Source organism: Bubalus bubalis, chromosome 12, assembly GCF_019923935.1.
Source record: "Bubalus bubalis isolate 160015118507 breed Murrah chromosome 12, NDDB_SH_1, whole genome shotgun sequence".
NCBI classification, from domain to species: Eukaryota; Metazoa; Chordata; class Mammalia; order Artiodactyla; family Bovidae; genus Bubalus; species Bubalus bubalis.
The window spans coordinates 82,644,192-82,667,854 of record NC_059168.1 but is presented as its reverse complement, the minus strand read 5'-3'; the positions used below and the strand labels follow the sequence as shown (position 1 = coordinate 82,667,854).

At 45.4% G+C, this 23,663-nt stretch overlaps 1 protein-coding gene across 3 annotated transcripts in view; it reads right to left on the bottom strand.

Moving 5' to 3' along the window:
- Positions 1-1,547: 1,547 nt before the first annotated feature.
- Positions 1,548-23,663, bottom strand: part of NBAS (NBAS subunit of NRZ tethering complex) — a 331,354-nt gene continuing 309,238 nt past the window's right edge. For all 3 annotated transcript variants that reach the window (XM_044926228.2, XM_025261541.3, XM_044926229.2), the window contains 3 exons: positions 20,564-20,702; positions 14,207-14,335; positions 1,548-1,967 (listed from right to left, as the gene is read on the bottom strand). In XM_044926228.2, coding sequence (XP_044782163.2) covers positions 1,692-1,967; positions 14,207-14,335; positions 20,564-20,702 — 544 coding nt within the window. In that variant the 3' untranslated portion in view covers positions 1,548-1,691. The remainder of the gene's footprint in view (positions 1,968-14,206; positions 14,336-20,563; positions 20,703-23,663) is intronic.

The window sequence follows — 23,663 nt, the reverse complement described above, 5'->3', positions numbered from 1 at the left end:
GACAAGAGCTTTTTCCTATCAGAGGACTGGAGCTACACCCATAGGAGCAGAAATGAGGTGAAGTCAATGAGGATGGTGATGATGATATGACGGCAAAGACGAGGATGGTGGTGATGATCATGGTGATGATGATGATGATCGTGGTGGTGATGAGGACAATATGTGAAGGTGAAGTGAAGTTACTCTTATACAGAAGGTAGACTCAACCAGGTGTGTGTGTGGCACTGGTGAGAGTGTGGGGGAAAAGGTGGAGACTGGGCTGCCCAATATGCCACACATCAATGATGCACAATGAAAAACACAACCACATAACACAACCACAAACCTGCTGGCTCTGACAGGGCAATGTGGAAACTGACCAGAGGGAGCCTTTCCACATTCCTTAAACTAATTAAAAAGTGTTCATTGTAATAAAGGATTGTACTAGATGACATTATCTACCTCTCTAAACATTCCATGAATGCACAGCCACCCTTCTCTCCCTCTGAATACTTCCTGGGGGTTGAGGTAAAGACCAGTGTGCATCCGACGGACCCTCTGATGGACCTTCAGTCACGGAGTTTGCTCCCCACCAACTGCTGCCTGGGTTGTCGCTGTGGCTGGAATCTGGTATGACTTTCCCAAGAGCTCAGCTCAGGACTTCCAGCCAGAACCTTCACCTTCAGGCACACACTTCTGCAGGGAAGCGAGTACCAGCGAGTTATGCATTGGGGTCCTTACCGTTCTGTGCAGGGAACCCCGCTTCTGTGATGGGTCTTCCCAGGGGTGTTGCTATCCACGCCCTTGCTATGGCTGGCTGTGTTAGTGGCTCGTGGACAGCCAGTCCTGGCAGGAAGTGTACAACTGGCTCCATCAGCCCACCCACCAGTCACAGAAGTTGTATAGACCTGCAGACCTGTCAGCTTCTATGGTGATATTGATAGGTTTGGAGGTCTCGGGTGCTGGTATTGATCATCCGCCTGGGCTCTTCAAGTCACAGCTCATCTACACGACTAAGTGGGGAGAGGGGATGTAAGGCTTCCTGGGCTCCTGCCAAATATCTGACAGAGCCCCACGTGACACTCAACAACCCCGAGAGATACACAGCACAACCCTCACTGTCCACAGGACTGACTAAAGCTCCGAGAGGGAGCCCAAAGTCGAGTAACTAACTTGAGAGGTTAGGTCCAAGCTTCCTCCGTCCAGGACGTGTTCCAACCACTGGCCACTCCCCACGCTCTCCGCTTCCACCACCACCACAGCCAACTGCCTGGACTGCAGTTTTTGACATTGCATTAATTGTCCTCTACCAGAAGAGATGGTGAAGGAAATGGCAACCCACTCCAGTATTCTCGCCTGGAGAATCCCATGGACAGAGGAGCCTGGCAGGCTACAGTCCATGGGGTTGCAAGAGTCGGACATGACTTAGCAACTAAACCACCACCACCAGAAGAGATGGTTCCAAAAAAAAAAAAAAAAGAAGGGTCAAGAGTCAAGTCTCTCCTAGTAAGAAAGCAGGGTAACTAATAGAAGAAAGAAAAAAGACAGTTCAAGAAATGGCAACTTGCTCATCATTTATATACAGCTTTATTTGCAATTCTTTGGAACCACCAGAGAACCATCAATGAGTACACGAGTCGCCTCTGGGGACAGCACTGGGCTCCGGAGGCTCTCCTCAGGGAGGTGACGGAGGTGGGCGTGGACAGGCGTGCTCACACCCAGTGCTGAGCTGCACCCAGGGCCGTGCTGAAGGTCCTCAGGGCCCGATGGGTGCCCCGCGCAGCCAGGAGGAGTGAGCCGGCTTCAGCCTCATGGCCGGCCTCCCACAGCTGCCGGGCCAGCTCCTCAGGGTCCCAGCGCCCACGCTGGGGGCTGGCCAGCAGGTGCTCAACGAGACGTGGGTAGAAGGGAGTGGAGAGGCACTTCACCAAGAGCTTGGCATCCAGGAGCAGGGAAAGAAGTTCCTGGTCACAGTTTGAATCATTCACCTTCGAGAAAAAAGATGGGCGGACGTCAGAGTGGCGTGGCTGACCCCCTCACCAGCAGACACAGCCCTCCCCGCTGGTTTGCAATGTGTTGCCTTTCTGCTTCTGCCCGCAGAGTCCGCTCTACCCTGGTGAGAAGTGCCTACTTTGAAAAGAAACCCAGGCCACAAGCATCTCTAAGATCGCACACATGAGATGACAGACCTGGTTTCCTTTTCACATAAGACACGGCCATGAACCAAGAGCGGCTCCCCCTGGAATCACTCTGACGGCTACCATGCTGCGTGTCAGAAACTGTACCACACATCAGACACGTCTTGCTTCATTGAGTTCCCCCGAGCTCAACCTGATAAAGGGCGCACTTTTTACAGATCAGGATATTGATGGGTAAGAATTTTGCTTAATGTCGTGGTCAGTAAACTGCGGACCGAGAATCTGAATTTAGGTCAGTCTGGACTTCAAAGCCTGAACTTTTTAATAAGCACATTTACCATTTCATTTGTGCCTCACCACGGTCCATGTTCTTTAACCTTAACCCTCTCCTTTATGTAGATCCCTGTGAAAACAATTCTTTTCAGACCAGGAAAACCTTTTTTTCTGCTCCATTGAGAAGGTATATCCGTCAGCCCCACTGGTGTAAATAGGATAACCAACAGGAGGTATTTAAAAGCTGCTCTTGCTTAAGCCTCTCGGAAGCTTAGACCCAAACTCACCTTTTTCTTTTTTTTTTAAAACAAGTTTTCTGCCCCCTTTTGGTAGCATAGTCTCTGTATTTTTTCCCCTGGTCTTCTTGGTCTATGTATGGCTTTCCACGGCTTTGACACTCAGCTTATATTTTTCTGTTTTATATTACCATCCATGTTTTCGTAAGGAGTCAAGTGAACACTAATCAAAAAGATCAAAAATCAGAGCCTCTCATTTACATTAAAAAAAAAAAGCAGAGCTTCACACAGGGAACTCTGCTCAGTGTTAAGTGGCAGCCCGGATGGGAGAGGAGTTTGGGGGCGGCTGGATACATGTGCACATGTGGCTGAGTTCCTCTGCTGCCCACCTGAAACTAACAGTGTTAACTGGCTACACTCCAGTACAAAATATACATTTTTAAAAAACAGCTTCAAAGGCAGCGTCTCCTCATATCACTGTGTACTCTTAATAGTTTTGGTTGTAGGAACTGTGGAGATAATGTGGCATTTCAAAGCCAGTTTTGTCCTGTTTAGACCAACTCTGTTACGTAACTGAACACCATGGGCTTGTGCTTCGTGTTCCCTGACAAGGAGGCAAGGCTGCTGAAGATGAGGTCAGAGGTGTCTACTGGCTGGAAGGAAGAGAGTAACAGAAATCCTGAGAATAAGAGTTTGCCCACTAGCAGATGGCACCCACCTTAGCCCCTGTGATCCTTCCAGTGAAACTGAAAGTCACTCAGTCGTGTCCGACTCTTTGTGGCCCCATGAACTATACAGTCCATGCAATTCTCCAAGCCCCACATAAATGTCAGCGCCAGTGTCGCCTTCTGGGTTACGTCTCCCCTACATCTGATCCAAGCCGATCCCTGCTCCCTCCACACTCGACGCCGCACACACCCCTCTTCCCTCTTGGGGCTGGGCTACAGTGACCGGTCCGTCCGTCTCCCCTGCTGCACTGGGAGCTTCTACAGGGCACAGAGGCTTTTACCTGTCTTTCATTTCCGCATCCAGTGTAATCAACCTGTGCCGAATGACTGGCTGAGCCCCCGCCACTGAAGCCTGTCACATTTTTGTGCAGTGCACGTGTACACGGCAGGAGGAGGCTCTGGCCTCGGCACTGAGAGTCTGGCAAAGCCTGGGCTTCCCTTCTTCAGCCTCTCCCTTCCATCAACACTTACACTCCACTCGCTCACCTCGGACTCCGAAAGACAGAGGGGGAACTCAATTTTGCATTTTTTGTTTATTTGTCTTTTCAGAGGTGGTAGCAAAAGCAGCTGGGACAAGACTAGTGTATCTGCTGAAGGGAGCACAAGAGGCTTCCACCCGCCACCTGTGGGCTGTTTATGAGCTCTGTGTGTTTCCTTTCCCTCTCTCTTTTGCTTCATAAGTGGGGAATCGGGACCCGAATCCCATCACCATGCCAGCTGCATCCTGAGACCCCTCCACATGCCGCTGAGTGAGGCACCTTCTCTCTAAGCCTCACAACATCTCCTTAAGACGGCTCCGATCTCACCCGACAGATGCACACGCTGGGGCTCAGCGAGGTCACAGTAAGACGGCTCCGATCTCACCCGACAGATGCACACGCTGGGGCTCAGCGAGGTCACAGTCAGGCATCACGTGTCATGTGGTGGGCCCGTGGTGAGCTGGACCAGAAGCCCTCCTCTCTGATGGGTTCACGGGTTACCATGTGTCCCCCCTCTCCCAGGCCACGAGCTCCCCCAGAGCAGGGATGCTGTCTCCTCTGTGGACCCCACAGGCCCCACCTACCCCGCCTAGAACAGCGTGGGCCTTGTGGCAGGAACTCAGCAGGATTTGTGGAACGAATGTGTGAATGGGTGAGTAACCCCAAAGCTCACATGCTTTCACTGCACTCCGCTGCCTCCAAACACACTCGTGCAAGCACACACTTGCACACACACATGTGAGCGGGCAGCTGACTCACTGTGCGTGCTGTTGTTTTGATTCACCCTTAAAAATAAAGAAGCCTTCCACCTAACTGTCCAGGAGGAAGCACAGCGTGTGCCAGGATGCTACAGGCAAATGTTTTTGATAAAACACATGGATAAAAGGCTCGAGTCCAAACACTGCAGGCTGATACTTTCTGTGCTGCCCTGAGTAAGTCTTCAAGGCTAGGACACCTTTATTATTCTTTCTGTTGACTCATGAACCCTCCCTTTGTGGGCCTGAAATTCAGGCTCCTATAAAGGGAATGATGGATTTTTCCACCTCGAAGGAGAGACAGGGGTTTTGTCAACGCCGGCGGCTGCTGCCCCTCTGACCCCCTCTCTTCTGTCTGCTTCTCTCCAGCACGAGGACATCCTGAAAACTGGACTGTCCCACTCGATGTGCCTTGGGGATAGCTGCCCCGTCCCAGGGCAGGGTAGGAGCTGGGGCACGGTGGGTGTCCACCCCCCAACCCCAAAAGCTCTCTATCTACAATCCTGGATGAGAAAACGTATGGCTGAAGTCATGGCCGTGAACTCGGATGTTCCGCCTTTGGCCTTTGCGTGCTCAGAGGTTCCCTAAAGAGAGGCAGAAACTGCTGACCTCCTGTGAGCCGGGGTGGCGGCCAGGGGAAGGTGAGGGGGAGATTCTGATTTGGCTTCTCATAAACAAATGCTGGAGAAACAAAGTGGCTGATGCTATTTCCTTTCTTTGACTTTCTCCCCGATTCTGGCTCTTTGTAGGATGTATGCATGGCCAGAGTATCCTTGATAATTGTCATGTGCAAGGAAAAGACTGCATAGATGTTTATTTACACATGTGGGCCAAAACAGAGAACGAAAGAATAAAGAAAGAGACGGCTTTTCTAAGGACCCATTCCAACACCCACATTTTAAACAAGAGGAGCCTAACGGGCAGAGAAGGAAAGCATTGGCCAAGGTCACCAGCAGTCAAGACAGGCTCCTCTACACACACCAAGCCTCCTGCCTTGGGGGCACTGAGGCCAGCCTGGCTCCTTCCTCTCAGTGCAATAGAGTTCCCGGCATCACTGCCACATGTCAGAGCTGCTACATTAATTTGTCAAGCCTTAACTTGTCTTCATTTTCCTTGTTTGTGACCAAATTCCAACTTATGGCACTAAAAATCTGGTGGTACCTACCCACAGAAGCCTGGTACTGTCTTACCAGTTAGTACTGCTCTTCTAACCTATTTTTCTTTTTGAAATGAAAAGAAAAAGCTGGAAACCATCTTAAAACACAAAAAGTCTTCTATATCAGGATCACCTCAAGGACACGACTTTATCTACCTTTTCTCTCCACTGATTATCCACATGCTGATATATTTGTCCAGTCAAGTCGTGTGATATTTGTATCCTACTTTTTTCATATGTTGAGAATTATTAAAAAATATTTCATAGTTTTCATTCCAAAAAAATTTAATGGCTACAATATAGTCTATTGAACAAGTTATTTAACTTCTCCTACTATACATCAGTTCAGTTCAATCACCCAGTCGCGTTTGACTCTTTGAGACCCCACGGACTTCAGCACGCCAGGCCTCCCTGTCCATCACCAACTTCCAGAACTTACTCAAACTCATGTCCATTGAGTCGGTGATGCCATCCAACCATCTCATCCTCTATCGTCCCCTTCTCTTCCCACCTTCAATCTTTCCCAGCATCAGGGTCTTTTCCAATGAGTCAGTTCTTGGCATCAGGTGGCCGAAGTATTGGAGCTTCAGCTTCAGCATCAGTCCTTCCAGTGAGTATTCAGGACTGATTTCCTTTAGTTGCCTGAGATTATGAAACACTAAAAATGAATGATTTTTGCACATATACTTTCTTTATTTGAATTATCTCCTTGGTGGTTTAGTCACTAAGTCATGTTCAACTCTTTGCCACCCCTTGGACTGTAGCCCACCAGGCTCCTCTGTCCATAGGATCTTCCAGGCAAGAATACTGGAGTGGGTTGCCATTTCCGATTCCAGGGGATCTTTCCAATCCAGGGATTGAAACCGGGTCTCCTGGACTGCAGGAAGATTCTTTACCAACTGAGCAGTCAAGAAAGCCCCTTAGGATAATTTATTAGGAGAGGTATGGCTGGGGTCTTATGGGATGAACATGTTGTTGCTGTTCAGTCACTAAGTTGTGCCCGACTCTGTGACACCATGAACTGCAGCACGCCAGGCTTCCCTGTCCTCCACTGTCTCCTGGAGTTTGCTCAAACTCATGTCCATTGAGTTGGTGATGCCATCCAATCATCTCTATATCCCCTCAAACTCATGTGTTGCGGTCCTAACCTCCAAGACATCAGGACATGACTGCATTTGGAGACAAGGCCTTTATAGAGGTAAATAAGGTCAACGAGCCATCTGCGTCATGGGGATGAATCCTAGTCCAATCTGATTGGTATCTTTACAAGAAGAGAAGAGGACAGACACGCAAGCTGAGAGGAAGGCACGTGAGGATGCAGGGAGAAGGCAGCATGTGCAAGCCATGGAGAGAGGCCTCAGAATAAATCAATCCTGCCGGCTCCTGGGATCTCGGGTGCTGTGCCTCCAGCATTGTGAGAAAACACATTTCTAATATTTAAATGTTGTCTGCTCTGTGGCACTTTGTTATGGCAGTCCAAGCAGACCACTACAAGGGGCAAAGCATCCACAACATCTTCTGGCGGCAGGTACGAGAGGAAAGCAGCGACGCGGTGATGTGGACCGTCCAGCGCACAATGCTGCTATCAGGGGAGGGGTGTGCCAGTTTCACTATAAACTTCCCAGCTTTGGATGTTATTACTTTGAAAAGAAAATTACTTTGCTAATTTAGAGGAGATATGTATCGGTATCTCAAAGATGCTTTCATTTGAATTTGTTTATTAGCAAGAATGAATTTTCCCCATACATTTCCTGTCATTTTTATTTTTTCCTATGGGAAGGGTCAAATCTTTTACTCATTTATTGGAATTTCAACGTCACTGTACACGTGTGAAGAATTCTTTTGTAACTTTAACCTTGATTTTAGTTATAACAGACATTCTAATCTAGTGTTTGCAATTCTATTTGGTTATTTGTAGTCTTGTAGGAGTTCTACACTTGTATATTATCAGGAAAGGATGTGTTCCTTTATGACTCTTTTCCTATTGGTTTAAAGCTTGGAAGTTATACTTCCTGGAAGGATATGGTATGTGTATGTCTGTGTTTATATATATATATATAATTTTCTGATTTAAAAAATATCTAAGTTTTTAATTGATCAGGAATCACTTTGGTATATGGTCTGGGGAGAATCACACATCCCTGACATTGGCTTGATTGATGCTTTTAGGGCTTGGGGAAGAAAATATATTTTGTCAGTTCGGCAGTCAGTTGGATGTTTGAAATAAATATGAAAGAAGCCCAGGAGGATTAGCTGATTTAATTCCTCTGATCAAATAGCTTTGAATGGGAGTGAGAAGGAGCTGTCTTGTGAAAAGAAGGCAGAGAGGCTTCTGGGTTAGAGACCAATTTCCAATCCTGGATTTTCAGCTAAATAGATGTGTGACCTTGTTGAGGACAATCTCTCAGGGCCCCAGTTTCCACACGTGAAATACAGACAACAGACGGGGGTAGATCTGTGTGTTTAAGTGCCCGGCACAATGCCTGGTGCAGAGTTTAAGTTCAGAAAATGGCTGGAGTTACTACAGTCACACAAGTCAGGAATAAAGCAGAAGGAGAAGGGCTTACACACTTCACAAAATGAGTAAAAGGCTTGTCTTCTCTATCAGTGAAAATTTTTTTTTTTGGTTGGTGATTAATTTTTGAGACTAAAAGAAACTTTGCTGATCTTGGGGGGAAAAAAAATCTATTAAAGCATAAAGCACTTCTGTCTTCCAAGCCATTAAAATGTTATCTGCTTAATTCCTGTTTCAACAATAGGTAATGAACCTTCTCTGAATTAAATCTTTGATTTTATGGATCTATACGAAGCTAAGAGTAATTACAGTAATGAGGGAAGCTGAAATCCCAGTAGCATAATGCATGCAGGACCTCATTTCAATTGCTTTAAAGAAGATTATTTGATATAATTTCCCTGTTTACTTCAGGAAAGAACACTATTACTAGCAAGAGTTATTAAATATACCAACTGAAAGTACAGAAAAATAAAAGGGCAACACGAGTATATTCCTAGAATAAGAAAAATGCCCGCAAATAAATTTTTGTTTTCTGTATTGACTTGCAGGCCATTCAGACTTCGTTTCTTGGAATACCCTCAGCCCCACTCCTGGCCTGGGATGAGCAGTGTGCCTCTTCTGGAGCCAAAATCCAGACAGTCCTCTGACTTAGGATCTGACAGCGGGAGAGAACCTTTGAGGATGATCCAAGCTTGGTCACTTCAGTGACCCATTCTGGGGCCCTGAGTTTGGCCCGTTCCACACTTTTATACTTGCCCCCTTTTTATCCTCCTTAGTTTCTTGTGTTATTGTTTCATATGTCAGTGTCCCCTTGACACAATTCCTCTACACAGAGCGGTGGTATTTCATCTTTACAAATGTCCTACCCATTCCTCACTCCCGCACACAGTATCAGGCTGTGCACAATGGGTACTTTATACGTCTGTTCGCACCAAGTTGGTCAGCCACCCCTCAGAGCTGTCTAGAAACCTCACAGGTTAACCCATAGGGAGTGAGCTGCCTGTTGCTAGAGGCAACCAGCTGAGAATATTGGGAGATATGCAGTAGCAGAGCTTCCTTCATCAAGAAGACTAACCACCAGCTGAGAATGAAGGATGATGGGTGAAAGTAACATGTTTGGATTATGTTTGGGTTAGAAATAAGTAGATATATGCCCGAAATTCTGAGACTAAAAGAGGCGAAAGAACAGTGATTGTAAAGAGACTGGTTTAACATCAACTGGCATCTGTAAGATATACAGGAAATTAGTTGCTTGATTCTTCTCCGCATGACTGGATCGCTTCAGCCTAACTTGGTTTGGATATGCTTAGAAGAAGACCACTGACGTTAGGGCCAAAGCCCAAGAAGGACTTTGTGGACCAAAGTCCAAACAGGGTAGTCCAGAGCCCAGCCCAAGGTCCTTGTTATCACTGCATGCCAAGGTCGGGAGGGCCGTGTGTGCCCCTGACTTCAGCAGAGAAGGAAACATCGTGGGAACGCGATGGTAGCACGGATGCTCACCAGGGAGGGCCTTGGTGGAAATCTGGATTGAATTAAAGGGGGAACGAAGAAAGCAAGGCTTCACAGTTGGCCCTTAAACAACGTGAGTTTCAACAGCCCTGGGCCACTTAGGCGGGATGTTTTTTTTTTTCAGTAGGAAACATTACATCACTGCCTGGACGTTACATTAGTCCCTGGACGGTGGAAACCACGGATGCAGAGGAATCTTGGAGATGGAGGGCCAAGTCTAACTAATACCTAGATTAACCCTTGTGCTGTCCAAGGGCCGACTGTAAATATGTTAACCCAAGCCTGCTTTCCTGAGAACCTTTAAAGTTCTCCCTCCAACCGAGACACTGGTCACTATGGGTGATGTCTGGTGCCTTCACAGCAAAATCACAGGGATAAGAATCACATTTATTAAAAACATGAAGGACTGCGATATGGAAACAACTCCACTGGGCAGGACTGAGGGCCAAACACTCAAAGGATCCTTCATTCTGGAGGTGCTCTTTTGTGAGGGTTTTAAACATGACACAGGGCACCTAGGACTGGTCGGCTCCACCCTAGTCGGGCTCCATCAGGGCCTAGTGACTTGGGGAATTTGAAAGAGGAAGCGCTGTACCAGGCAAGCTGTCAGACCGGCTCTGTACTACTGTTTTCAGTGCTGATATTATATGGTTCAAGATGCTTCAGCGAGTCTACTTCTCTAGAGATAACCTTTTTCCAATATAAGAGAGTCTACCAGTTAGGTCAAAAGCAGCAGTGTGATTAAACACAGGTGCTGAATGCTGGATTTAGGGCTTCAGTTTCAGCTCTGGCTGCTTGCTGGCTGTATGACCCCTGAGTTCCAGTGTTTTCATCTGTGAAACCAGAATGGTATCTTCCCAGAGGATTATTAAAAAGGGGAAGTGAGGAAGGGCCTTTAATAACATCCAGCACAGTTGGTACTGGAAGACAGCTATTACTAGCATCAGGGAGAAACACTTAATTAGGTGCCAAAGGTCCTACAGACTTCCATGAATGATTCTTTTAATAGGTACGTGGTCCAGGCCAGTCCCTGCGATGTGAGGTGGGGACAGAGGTACGAGCAGCCCTGAAGAGGAGGAAGCAGTAAGGCCACCGTAAGTGTGGAATTATGAATTGGAAGATGTTGTAGTCCACGGAGCTATTATAAACACAGACCTGCTTACTTTGATGAAATGAGTCAAGAGACTTCCACCCAGTAGAAAATATCCCTGAGAGGAGATTTAAACACATCATCACGGCATATCCTTCTTGGAGAAAAAAGGTTTTGAAAGTAAGCTCTAAATCTCACTGAGGCTGATGGAGTGGGTGATTTGACAGTATGGACCATACCGGGGTTTTAATTATTCACCAATGATATAATCCGTAAGAAGGTCTTTCTATTTCTGGCCCAGGGTAAGAGGCTGTTGGCCATTGGTAAGTAGGACATGCCAAACACCAGAGGTTAGCTTAGAGAAGTGAACACCGCTATTGGAGGAGAAACCCCCCTGTCTCTGGCATCAGCATTTAAGCATCATCCTTTGAAACATAAACCCCTATAAAGCTGTCAGTATATTATGACAAATACACACTATCAGCAATGGGGGGAGGGGGTGCATTTTTTCTCCTGGATCCATGCACTGTGCAAGAATGACTGACACCCATCAGAGGAGTTTCTCTGAAAACAATGTTTTTTTTTTTCCTTTTAGTATCAACAGAAACTATTGCCAACAACCATTAAGGGAGAAACAAGTTACTGATGAACTCAGGGTCGCCCACTAATGGGCAGAGTGAATAGCAAAATAAACACAAAAGAAGAAAACCAGTATCTTTCACGTTGTATTTTTCACTACAAAACCAAGTATGATGTAAAATAGCTTGACAGGAGCCCTGCAAAAAGGCCCAATGAAACTCTTCCCTTAGAAAAGGGTAACATGACTTTTCAATGGTGCTGGGACAGCAGTGATAAATCACAGTAATTTCTCTTCATGTATATCATATTCTTGAAACAGCAAAATTACAGAGATGGAGAAGAGATGAGCAGCCTTCACTGTGGTCACATGAATCTCCATGTGACAATACTGCACAGAACTTCACACATGGACACACACAGACACACAAGGGCACTTAAAACTGTGGAATCTGCATAAGGTCCAGAGATCGTATCTCTGCTAATGTCCTGGTTATAAGGATACTAAAGTCATGTAAGATCAGCCCTGGGATTTCTTTGGAAGGAATGATGCTAAAGCTGAAGCTCCAGTACTTTGGCCACCTCATGCGAAGAGTTGACTCATTGGAAAAGACTCTGATGCTGGGAGGGATTGGGGGCAGGAGGAGAAGGGGACGACAGAGGATGAGATGGCTGGATGGCATCACCGACTCGATGGACGTGCGTCTCAGTGAACTCCGGGAGTTGGTGATGGACAGGAGGCCGGGCGTGCTGCAATTCACGGGGTCGCAAAGAGTTGGACACGACTGAGCGACTGAACTGACTGACTGAATGTGAGCTTAAAATTATCTAAAAACAAAAGTTAAAAAATGTTTAAAAATTGGAAAACTCAGCAACACTTTAGTTCCTTGGAGGATGCGAAATCTTCCGTGAACACACGTGAAGGTCACAGATGGGCCAGCCTAACATGAGTGCTCATCTTAGTGCAGAGAAGTTACAAGTCAGTGTCATTACTGAATTCCCAGAAGGGTCTCAGTGGTAGGAAACAGACTCGCCTCAGCAATTTACACCTCTGGCTTTGATTTCTGTACCTGAAGGCCACAGGGGTTTCGGGTGTTTTCATCACAACCCTGGCTGAACCAGCCACAGTCAAAATGATTCAAGATCCAGAGTTTTAGTACAAGACTGCATATCAAATGTGCAGATAAAGTGTTACAAAGGCAAACTAGTACCATTTATAAATGACTTGGGTGTTGGCAACATCCCCGTTTAGTTTCTTATTTTGATAGTATGTGTGTGTCGGGGGGCGGTGAGGCAGTCAGCAGGGCTGGTTCAGTTAGGGAGCTCCCCTTCTAGTTGCAGTTCTGACTGATGCATTTGTGATAAAGAATCTTTACAATGAAAACTGATCTGTACTCCTATGGAATTCATGAGGGCATCAGGAACGCTCTACACAGCATGAATAGGGAACAGCAATGTTTAATATATTACTGTTTTATTCTCAAAGGTGCCCATGGCAAGTTTTATTGGAAATACTTGAGCAGAGATATGAATACTGCGTACAAGGTGGTGATGGAAGAAAAACACTGGCAGCACGCAGTTGATTTTCTCTAGCTCTCCCTTCTTCCTGATGTCTTGGATCTCCAAGAAAAAATCAGCTAAGAAAAAAATCTTACTGCAGCTCTCAGTTTCTTGCAAATCCCAGTATTATGCAACTTTTATCTTAGCACAGAGAGGCACTGCTAGACAAGTCCCCTCAATTTCATACTTCAGCCTAGTTTCCAGAAAGGCCCCTATTATGCTCAATTATCAATGATAATGAAAGGCATTTTTTTTAAATAAAATCTATACAGAAACTTTACATTATTTTGAAAATATGAATAAAGGCACGGCAGTTTTCTTATCTTGTTCATTATGACTATTTCCAAAGGCAATTACGTCCTGCTTTCTGCAACCCCTGTCATTAATGAAGCTATAAATCCAAGACATCTTTTCATTTATCTCGTCACTGCACCTTTGCCCTAGGATTCACCTACCTTCTCTGGTCCCTAGAAGATATCCTCTTACACTGTTGTTAAAGCGCACACATATACACTTCAGATGAGTGAGCGTCCCATAGAAGGATCATACAATGCAAATTCATTGTATGAAATGAAACACAACTCTGAGCATCTAATGTGTAAAATTTAAAAAGGGAAGTGCAAGTTTCTTCCTTAAAAACATTATCTTCACGATAATAAGGCAGCCAGCCTGCAGGGAGAACTCTCTTGCCTCAACTGGCTCCCATTTCTACAAGCCAGGATGGGCTTCAGTGGTGGTGTCGGCTGCCGGAGGAAACTCAAGCTTGAGATTTCCGCTGGTGCCATTAACAGGACTCCTTCTCACCTTTAATTAGTACATAACCAAACACATGCAGGCACAGAAAATCTGCCTGATGTCAGGAGCTCCTTGACCCAGATTTCAAGTGGCAAGACTAGTCCGCTAGTGCCAGGCAGCTCTGAAATTTTCTTAAAGAGACTCGATACTCTGCTTCTCTAGAGAAAATGCATCCTGATCCGAATTTGCATTCTTGGCACTACATACACTCTGTGGTTCACAGGAGGAGCTTAGAAAATGTTTTGTCAACAAATATCTACTGCAAACCACAAATACCTACTGTAGACAAACAAACAGCTATTGTGGTCAGAGTGTAAGTAAAACAGTCCTGAGTAAATCACCATTGTTACTGATGAGAACCTCAATACCAATGCATTTCTCTGCAAAGCAAGAATGAGTGAATTCGGTGGGGAGTACCTTAGCGATGGTGGTGATGTGGTCCAAGGCCATGGTGTGCAGACGTTCATCCGGGCTTTCCAGGAGAAGCTTCAGGGACGGGAGCAGCAGGGCCTGACCAAGCAGGAGCGAGCACAGCTCCTTCACCCCCTGGAACCACAAGGGCGACTTTGTGAGTGAGAAGGAAAGGGAATGAATCACAGCCCCGGCACGATTCTGGAGGCGTCGTGTGTGTGTGTGTGTGTGTGTGTGTGTGTGTGTGTGTAGGCGTTGTGTGTGTGTGTGGGGGGGGGGTGACTATGCAAAAGACACACAGGGGACCACCCTGATGTAGGGTTTGGTACCTGCTTCACTCGATTCACCATCTTAATTGATAAAATCTTTCTGATATCACATATTCATCTACAATACTGCTATTTTAATGGCTGCATAGGATCCCACTGGATGGTTAGAGGGCTGGAATTTATTTTTCTGAACTCTCAGAGCCCTAGTTTCCTCCCAAGTAAAATGGAGGTAACTGTAACTACTATTTTGTGTTTTGCGTGTGTGTGAGAATAAGTGTTAGTGAATAATGATGCTCAATGCTCAGCATATACTAGATGCTTAACAACAAAAACTATTATTGATTGTTAATATTATCACAAAGATCTAGTTATAATTTAGTATAACAAAGGAAATCGGCAATTTAAACATTTTAAAACCTGTTCATAGTTAACGTCAAGACTTCTCAGGTGACATGAGTTGTAAAACACCTGCCTGCCAATGCAGGAGACACAAGAGACTCGGGTTAAACCCCTGGGTCAGGAAAATCCCCTGGAGTAGAAAGTGGCAACCATTCCAGTATTCTTGCTGGGAAATACCATGGACGGAGGACCCTGGTGGGCTACAGTCCATGGGCCTGCGAAGAGTCAGAAACGACTGAGCAACTGAACTGAGAGTTAATGTCAAGGTGAACTGAATGCTTGATATACTCAAGATGTTCCTTCTTCATGAAAACTATCTGTGGTCCAGAAAAATGAAAATGTATTCAGAGCGCCACAGATGTATTTTAATTTCGTTTACAGCTCTTTTTCATGCTGGCTGAATCTGTCATCAGAGAGCAGCCTTTTCTATAAGATAAATATAATAATGCTTCACAACAAAGGTATAAAAGTGTAGAAAATAAATTTTCAAGCTATTCCCCCCTGCCCAGTTACACGTTCCCTTGGTGTCCTGATTTTAGCTGTAAAGAACGGAACACTTGGATCAAGACCAGACAATGAGTGCGACCTCGTTACATAAAGCAAGGGTTGTTTTTGAAAGAACACAGAATCACTGCCCTGTGCAGGACTGAGATCCTGCTACTCTTGTGCTAGGCCAACAGCAGCATATCAGAGAAGAGAAACTCACATGCATGGTATTGTCATAAGCATTTTAGGTTATTATAAAGAGTGGATAAAATAAGGCTGACATAACGAAGCTCCTATTTAAAGTCTGGGTAAAGGTCTCTTTGGAATTCTATTCACCATCTTTCTTCAGTGTGCACCCCGCAGGCCACTGCTGGAAACCAGACTGGAAGACTGTGCCACACAAGATCAATACTGACAGGGAAACAGTTCTGCCAAATGCGGGCTTCAAACAAGGCTTCCAATTCAGAAAAGAGCTCTGTGTGCCTTACAGCACATGCAGCACACGCAGGGGTCTCACCCAGCATCTGGGCCAAAGAGAAACGTGGATGTTTAACCTGGGATGCCCAAACCCGCAAAAACCATTCGGGAAGATGAAATATAAACTCGGGTGTGTGGCCGTCAAGCCCAAACAGCACTGATCTGTTTCCTCTGCCCGCCTCCCTGGAACCACGGCTCCCTTCCCCATCCTGCACAGTTCATGGAACGCAGCCGAGGACCATGTGGGGGCTTAGGAGCATCTGAGACGTGGCTAGTGCCACTGAGAAACCACACTTTTAATTTCATTTCATTTTGCTTAATTTAAACTTAATTTTAGTACCCACATGTGGCCTGTGGCTACCAGAGGGAGCACTGGGCTCTCACAGACCTCTGGGTGTTCACACACAATGGATGCAACCTCTGCTGTCTGTCTGTGAGATTAACTCTCAACTCATCCTTAGGTCAGTTTACACGGCACAGGAAAACCCTGTTTCCCACGGCAGCCGCTCTGATGGCCCAGGTTTGCCACTCCTGCATGCTGGCTCTACTCCGTCAGATATTTCCTGCATCACCTGCCACCCGGTATTACTGTGGTCACTCATCCATCTGCCTCATTTGAGGGCAAGAAAGTTTTTCCTTCTCTGTATTCCAAACTTGCTTGCTATTTGAAAAAAATGTTAGTTGCTCAGTTGTGGTCAATTCTTTGCAACCTCACTGACTGTAGCCCACCGGGCTCCTCTGTCTATGGATTCTCTAGGCAAGACTAGTGGAGTGGGTAGCCAGTCGCTTCTTCAGGGCATCTTCCCAACCCAGGGACCAAACTTGGGTCTCCTGCATTGCAGGCAGATTCTTTACCATCTGAGCCACCAGGGAAGCCTCAAATTATCTGTATAATTTCCCTCTCTTAACACTCATATTTGCTTATAAGTTATCAGAAATTGGTAAACACGTTATTTTTCAGGAACTTGCAATATTCGGAATAAGCATATCACTAAGCTGATCTAAGCTTCAATGAAAAATTTATGGCAATGACCTTTATATCCTGTTGTGTAGGCATAATGGCTAGTACCCCAGAGTTAGATAAGGACACCCAGGAATGGAATAATTCATTTTATGAGAGCTACTGGGTGTTTTTTTTATCTTAGTGAACAGTTACTGGCTAAATACTTTGTAATTAAGTACTATACTATACTCATCAGGCATTTTCCCCTGTGTTACGAGAGGACAGTTTATTAGGATGTTAACAGAGGGATTTAGAGAGCTACAGGAAAGGTGAAAGAAGCAAAGAGAACCACGGAACCCCTTGCAAGGCACTTTCACAGCTCAAGCTGTCTGGCCATCAGGACACAGAACAACAGCGAGAAGCCTTGAACGAAGAGGAGTAGCTGGGCAGGGCCCCAAGCCTGGCCAGAGTCCTGCAAGCCAGTCCCCACTGTGGACTGGGACTCGGGGGGATGCCCTGGGCCCTGTGGCTGATGGTTGTCAGAGAAGCGAGACTGGTCCACCAGCGGTCCTTGCCTCCTGCTGGCCCGGGGGAGGAGGAGGGGGGAGGTATCTAGCACCTAAAGTTGTGCCAGGGCCCGCAGCAAGGGCCTGGAACACAAAGTGTGCCGGAATAGGGGTCATTGATTCTAAAAATCAAGCTCTTGACGTCATCAGAAGTGCCTCAACCGTGAGAGTGAACAATCACACTAAGAAGTAGAAGGGGGGTTGTCCAGGTGGCGGACACCCATGCACCCAGCCAAGGTGTCTGCAACACTACTTCTCTCTGTGCCTCCACATGGACCCTCGGGAGCTGCCACAAATAGCTGTGATGTGGAATTTTAAATCTAAATGCCAAGAGCTTGTTTTATGCCAAGTTGCCAATTTCCTGTTCTACAGATCCCCCACTCCTAAGGATGGTTCATGCATTGCCATGGATACAAGCCGGGAAGGAGGATGCCTAACTTTCAAGACTGGGAGACTCGTGACCTGTGCGAGACAGTGACTTTTATCTTTCTGGTCATATTTGCCATCGGCACAACCACCAGGGCCATAAGTAAACAAGTACCATGAGCAGCAGCAGGCGGTCATGAAAAGTCATAAAGGAAAAAAAAAAAAAAAAACTCTACATATGGGAACTTGGTGGGAGGGATGGGAAACAGGGATGATGGGAAAAGTAAGCCCCTTTAAGTCCTGTCGGAGATAATTAGGCCATAGCATTTCACACACCATGCACCGGGACAGCCAAAGGTACTGGAGTAAAAGAAGAGTCATGGATACTTTTACTGCCACAGTGATGTTAAATCTTACGGAAGTCTTCAAAGAGGCTAAGAGATTTCCAAAGGTGGGAAAATAAACAACACATCTCCATTTTGTCATCACACTGTTCCTTCCTTGTAACAATTCTAATTCACATTTCAGCACATTTAGTGATTAATACAAACAGAGGATTTGCAAAGTTCCTTCAATCATGGCATACTTAGGGGGGAAAAGAAATCTATATACGTACCCAATTAAAAGACAGAGCAGCACAAGAAAAATGAAAGAAAAAAAAAGGCACTGTGGCAAAAGAACTCTTGATAATGATGTTTCATCTCATCAAATTACATCAGAGGAGGGATAATGATGTGCTTCAAAATGGGGCTCAATACAGCACTTCACTCCTCACCCCAAAAGAGTGATGGGCTTGTGGGAGGCAGTGGACTACATGCTGAGGATGAAGAGGACAGACAGCCTCGGCTCACACTCCGCCCAGGATGAGAGACCTTGCAGAGCAGACGGAGTAAGAGCCCCCTCTGATGCCATGGGGTCTGCCCCTTGTTTCAGAGATGGGAAAATGGAGGTCCAGTGATCTGAAGTAATGTTTCCCTAACCTAGATTCAGCAGCACTGACAGCAGGACACGTCTGGCGTCTGGAGTTGACCTAACAGAGTGCGATCTTAGCTCATGTGGAGGCAAAGATGAAAAGCACGTTATTTACTCAGCCTGGCGGGGGTAACCAGCTGTGTTCAGTCCCCACTCTGCAGTCTGCTGAATCCTGCCTTGACGGAAACAGAGACGCTGCAGCCACGCTTCCCTCTCTCCAGGTGCTCACAACACAGCAGAGCCGACCACCAGTCAAAAGGGCGTGGACACAAGGAAACCACAGGCTATTGGAGTAAGGGGGCTGCTTTTTGGTGTTGGTACTTTAATTATTTAAAAGAATAATTTTGTCATTCTGGTGGTTGAAGACATCTTCAAACGGACTCAATATTTTAAATTCAATCAAAAAACGCTTAGCCAGTCCTTCATTCAGAAAACAATTCATTAAGTGTGCATTCATAATGAGAACATTTTCCTTGCGTGATTACAATGAAGACTCAAAGAATCATATTTACAATTCCATTTTCAAGTTTATCTCCTATGTGGTAAAAACTCAAAAATCAATTAATCAACTTAATGCCATTATCCAGATGCTTAAATTTAATTTGTAGATTGCTCAAATAATATATTGCTGAGGCCAGATCCACGGCAGGGGCTGAAGCTAATATGTGCTTATTTTAGAATGTAAAATATATATATAATATATATTATATCTATATATCAATTAATCAATTAATCAACTTAATGCCATTATCCAGATGCTTAAACTTAATTTGTAGATTGTTCAAATAATATATTGCTGAGACCAGATCCACGGCAGGGGCTGTAGCTAATATGTGCTTATTTTAGAATGTAAAATATATATTATAATATTATAATATATATTATAATGTATTATAATATATATATCAATTAATCAACTTAATGCCATTATCCAGATGCTTAAATTTAATTTGTAGATTGCTCAAATAATATATTGCTGAGGCCAGATCCAATATATATATATTTTATATTCTAAAATAAGCACATAGTTATAGCCCCTGCCGTGGATCTGGCCTCAGCAATATATTATTTGAGCAATCTACAAATTAAATTTAAGCATCTGGATAATGGCATAGGGCTTCCCTGGTGGCTCAGAGGTAAAGAATCTGCCTGCAATACAGGAGACCCGGGTTTGATCCCTGGGTTGGAACGATTCCCTGGAGAAGGGCATGGCAATCCACTCTGGTATTCTGGCCTGGAGAATTCCATGAACAGAGGAGCCTGGCAGGCTGCAGTCCATAAGGTCACACAGAGTCAGACACAACTGGCGTGACTAAGCAGCAGCACTGCATATGTATATGTAACATAAGTATCTCTGGGACAGTTGTGTTATGGGACCAAATAGAGAACACAGGTCAACATGTGTTTTTACCATGTTTACAGAGAATAAATATTGTGGTTATACAATGTTATTACAACGATGTCAAAAAGTATATGAAAATCAACAGTGGCTGGTTACCCGCCAAGGAACACTAACGTTACCACTACATTACCAGCTGTCCTGGGTCAGGCAGACACGACACTTGAACTACCATGACCTCTTGCAACAGAAGCTTGAGTTAGACATAAAAGGGCATCCAAAAAAAAAAAAAAAACCAGAAAACTGGGTTCTACTGTGGGACTTGTGAAAAGAAAACCGCTTCAGAGCTCCAACAAAGAGAAAAAGACCTCAAAGCATCCTTTCAGCACTGCCCTTCTTCACTTGATCTGTTACAGATTATGGGCTTTACCTACCAATAACTTAGGCAAAACGTTACCCAAGCACAGTCGCTGATACTGCTTCTAATAAAGAGGTGGGGAAGGAAAGGGATGACCCCCAGCAAAGCCACTTGAAGCATCCACTCACCTCGGCAGGCAGCATCTGCTTGGTGTTATACAGAGAGCGGCAGAGTTTCAAAACTTCATTCCCCAGCCCTTCCTTGTTCTCCGTTGTACATCTGGTGAGCATCACTGTGGCCAGTCTCACCCATGGATTATTGGTCACGCTGGTTTGAAGGGAGAAAAATGCAGACATTCGAAACAATGAGACTTAGGATGATTGCGGTAAGAAATTTAAAAATATAAAAGAAATCCCACTTGTTCAAGTAAAATGCTTTTGGTAAACTGCAATCATAATCAGGATGATGTATTTCTTCCTGTCTCTCTTGGAGAAAAGACCCCATCAAACAGAGGGAAAAGAGCTTGCTGTAGTGTAGATAAGCGCCCAGAAGCATGGGGGCAGTGGGTAGACGCTGACCGGCACAGGCGGTTCGAAGCCCAGCCATTCGGGCTGACATTCTGGCTCCCTGGCTACTTGGGTGACTCAACAGAGAGGACTAAAACACTCTCAGCCTGGTTATATGCTTATGGGGGGGCACCCAACTTTTCTGGGCCTCGGTTCTTTTCACTGTGAAAAAGCGATTTAATGTTTTCCTTGCGTCACTTAATGAGTGGTGCTTGTCATGTGAAGTGTCACTCTTGATAGCAGGCACATCTTATTATTCTTATTTCTGAGACGTAAAAGCACAAAAGTTTGTCTTTTGTTTCCCTTCTCTGGCTACCACTACTCTGAATTCATAAAAAACATCACGATTTATATTTCAAGAAACAACTGAAGGCTACATTCGCTCTGGGGTGCTGATTTACTTACAACACTGTACAATAATTTTACTATTTATCAAGAGTTTGTTGCCTTATTAAAGCAGAGCTATAGCTTCGAAAACAATGAGCACCCAAGGATGGTCCCTCCCTTGAAAGAATTTCATTGCTTGTGCCTGAGAAAAACATCAAGTGCAACAAGGGGACGCCACAAAACTAGCCTCTGGCAAAGCCTTTGTGTCTCAGCTCAAACTAACAACCTGTGAGGACAAAGGATGCCGCTTATTTCAAGGTACAAACAAAGTCCGGGAGAGTGTCTGGTTGACGGAGGAGTCGTCTTCAGACACACTCGGGACTCGCCCTCTGCTTTCCTCTTTCAAGTCTGGACCCAGCTCCCCAGGGGTTTTCCCTAACAGGCCGCCTCCGTGCAGCAAAAATGCTGGTTCCTGAACACAATGCATCCAAGTGGTTTTGACAACAACTATCAGAATGGAATTTCCACCAGCCAGCTGTGACACTCTGGAGGGACACTATGGATCTTCCTGAATGCAAATCTATTATGCTTTCCTTGTATGGATCGAGGGTCTACAAGGGACTGAAACTAAAAACCCAAAGTTGGGACTGATAAATCAGCAGTCACGTGGATCGAGCTGTCTTCACTTGTGAACTTGACTGTGTTGACTGGCGACATTCAGCCACTGCCACACAATCCTTCCCTCCCGCTCCACTCCCCTGATTGGGTTGCTTTGAAAGGGCTAACAGCCTAAAGTCATACATTGGGTTGTCTGGGGGAAAAAAGTACTCAAAAGTACTTTAAAGCACCGTTTCAGGTATTCCATCATACATTCTTACTGTATGATGAGCCAGGAAAGAAGCAGAAATGGACTTATCACTTTGTTATCTCTAGGTAGAGACATAGGTGGTACGAGGATTAAGTGGATCACTAATGCTTGGTTACGATACTCATGACTGGTTCTAATGCTAATGATTTCATAAAGGAGGTTAGCAAAACACAGGATAGCAATTTACAAGTTTCACACAGGACTACCAAAGTAAGACTGTATCTTTGAAAATGAACCTATTTTTGCTTATAAATGCATTCATTAAATGTTTTAAATGCGGTAAATGTTTTAAGAGAAGCTGAGCTTGTTTCTTGCGGGTGAGTAACTTGAGATGGTCAGTGTTCCAAGTTACAGAAACTGCAGAACCAAAGTTAACTAATCTACCAGAAGTATCATATTTGAATTTGAAAAATTCTCTCTGGACGAAGAGATTCATTTTGAGTATATGTTGAAATGAAGTAATTCAACCCTAATGATTTTCTGAAAAAGTGAAGCCGTACTGACAGTCTAAACCAGTGGGGCCCACCTCTGTTTCCCATTACCATCTCCTAGGAGCTGCTGAGAAGTTGATGCCCAGGTCCTGTGAGTTGGACTCAGCGAGTCAAGCATGGGACTCTGCTTTTAACAAGCACCCTCAGGTCCTGAGGCTGCTCTGCCCAGATAATTGGGGACCGAATGGAAATACTGTTTCAAGGGACTGTCACAAGAAAAACTAAAGTTTCTTTGACATGAGAATTTGTACTGCAGAGTTTCAAAGAGTGAAGGGAAGAACCTACTCTCAAAATCGGCATGTCAGCCTGCCACCGCGGCCACAGAAGATGGAGATCTAACAGCTGCTGCCTGCCCTTATGAAAACACTTGGTTAAAAACGCAAACCACGACACCCTCTCCTCCGTTTGCTTCATAAATTCCTAACGGTCTCATCCGAGGGGGAGAGGCCTGCCTAGATGTTCCTTAGCAGTCCTAAACTGCTCACGGAATAGAATAATCTATTTTCAGGAAAGCATCCTTCTGCGATGTCTGAAGTGGGAAGACATGTGCTGGCCTGGGTGCACAGAGTGCTCACCAACACGGGAGGAACGCAAAGACGAGGCCTGCCCCAGGCATTTGGATCAGATGCGGGAACTCCTGATTTCTGCCAGCAAGGAGCAGCGGTTCATGACAGGCAGCATATGTGCTCAGAGGAGATCTGGCCACGTCTTCCACAGGAACCCGTGGCTGGAGGCGCAAGGACTGTGTGACTACTCCATGTGGCTCCAATGTCAGTGTGACACGAGGAGACAGCATGGGCTGAAGGCTCCAGCAGCTGCTGGAACTCAGCCTCCTCCACCTCGGGGCCAGGTGACGCCTGACGTTATTTAACTTCTTAGCTTCCATTTTCTCATTGTAAAATTAGATAACATCACCTTCCTGCAGTAGCTTTGCTGTGTGAAGTGATAATATATGTTAACTGCACATAACACTGTGTGCTGTCAAAAAACGGGAATTAGCGATTTATTCCCCATGGATTTTCAAGTTAGCATTGTA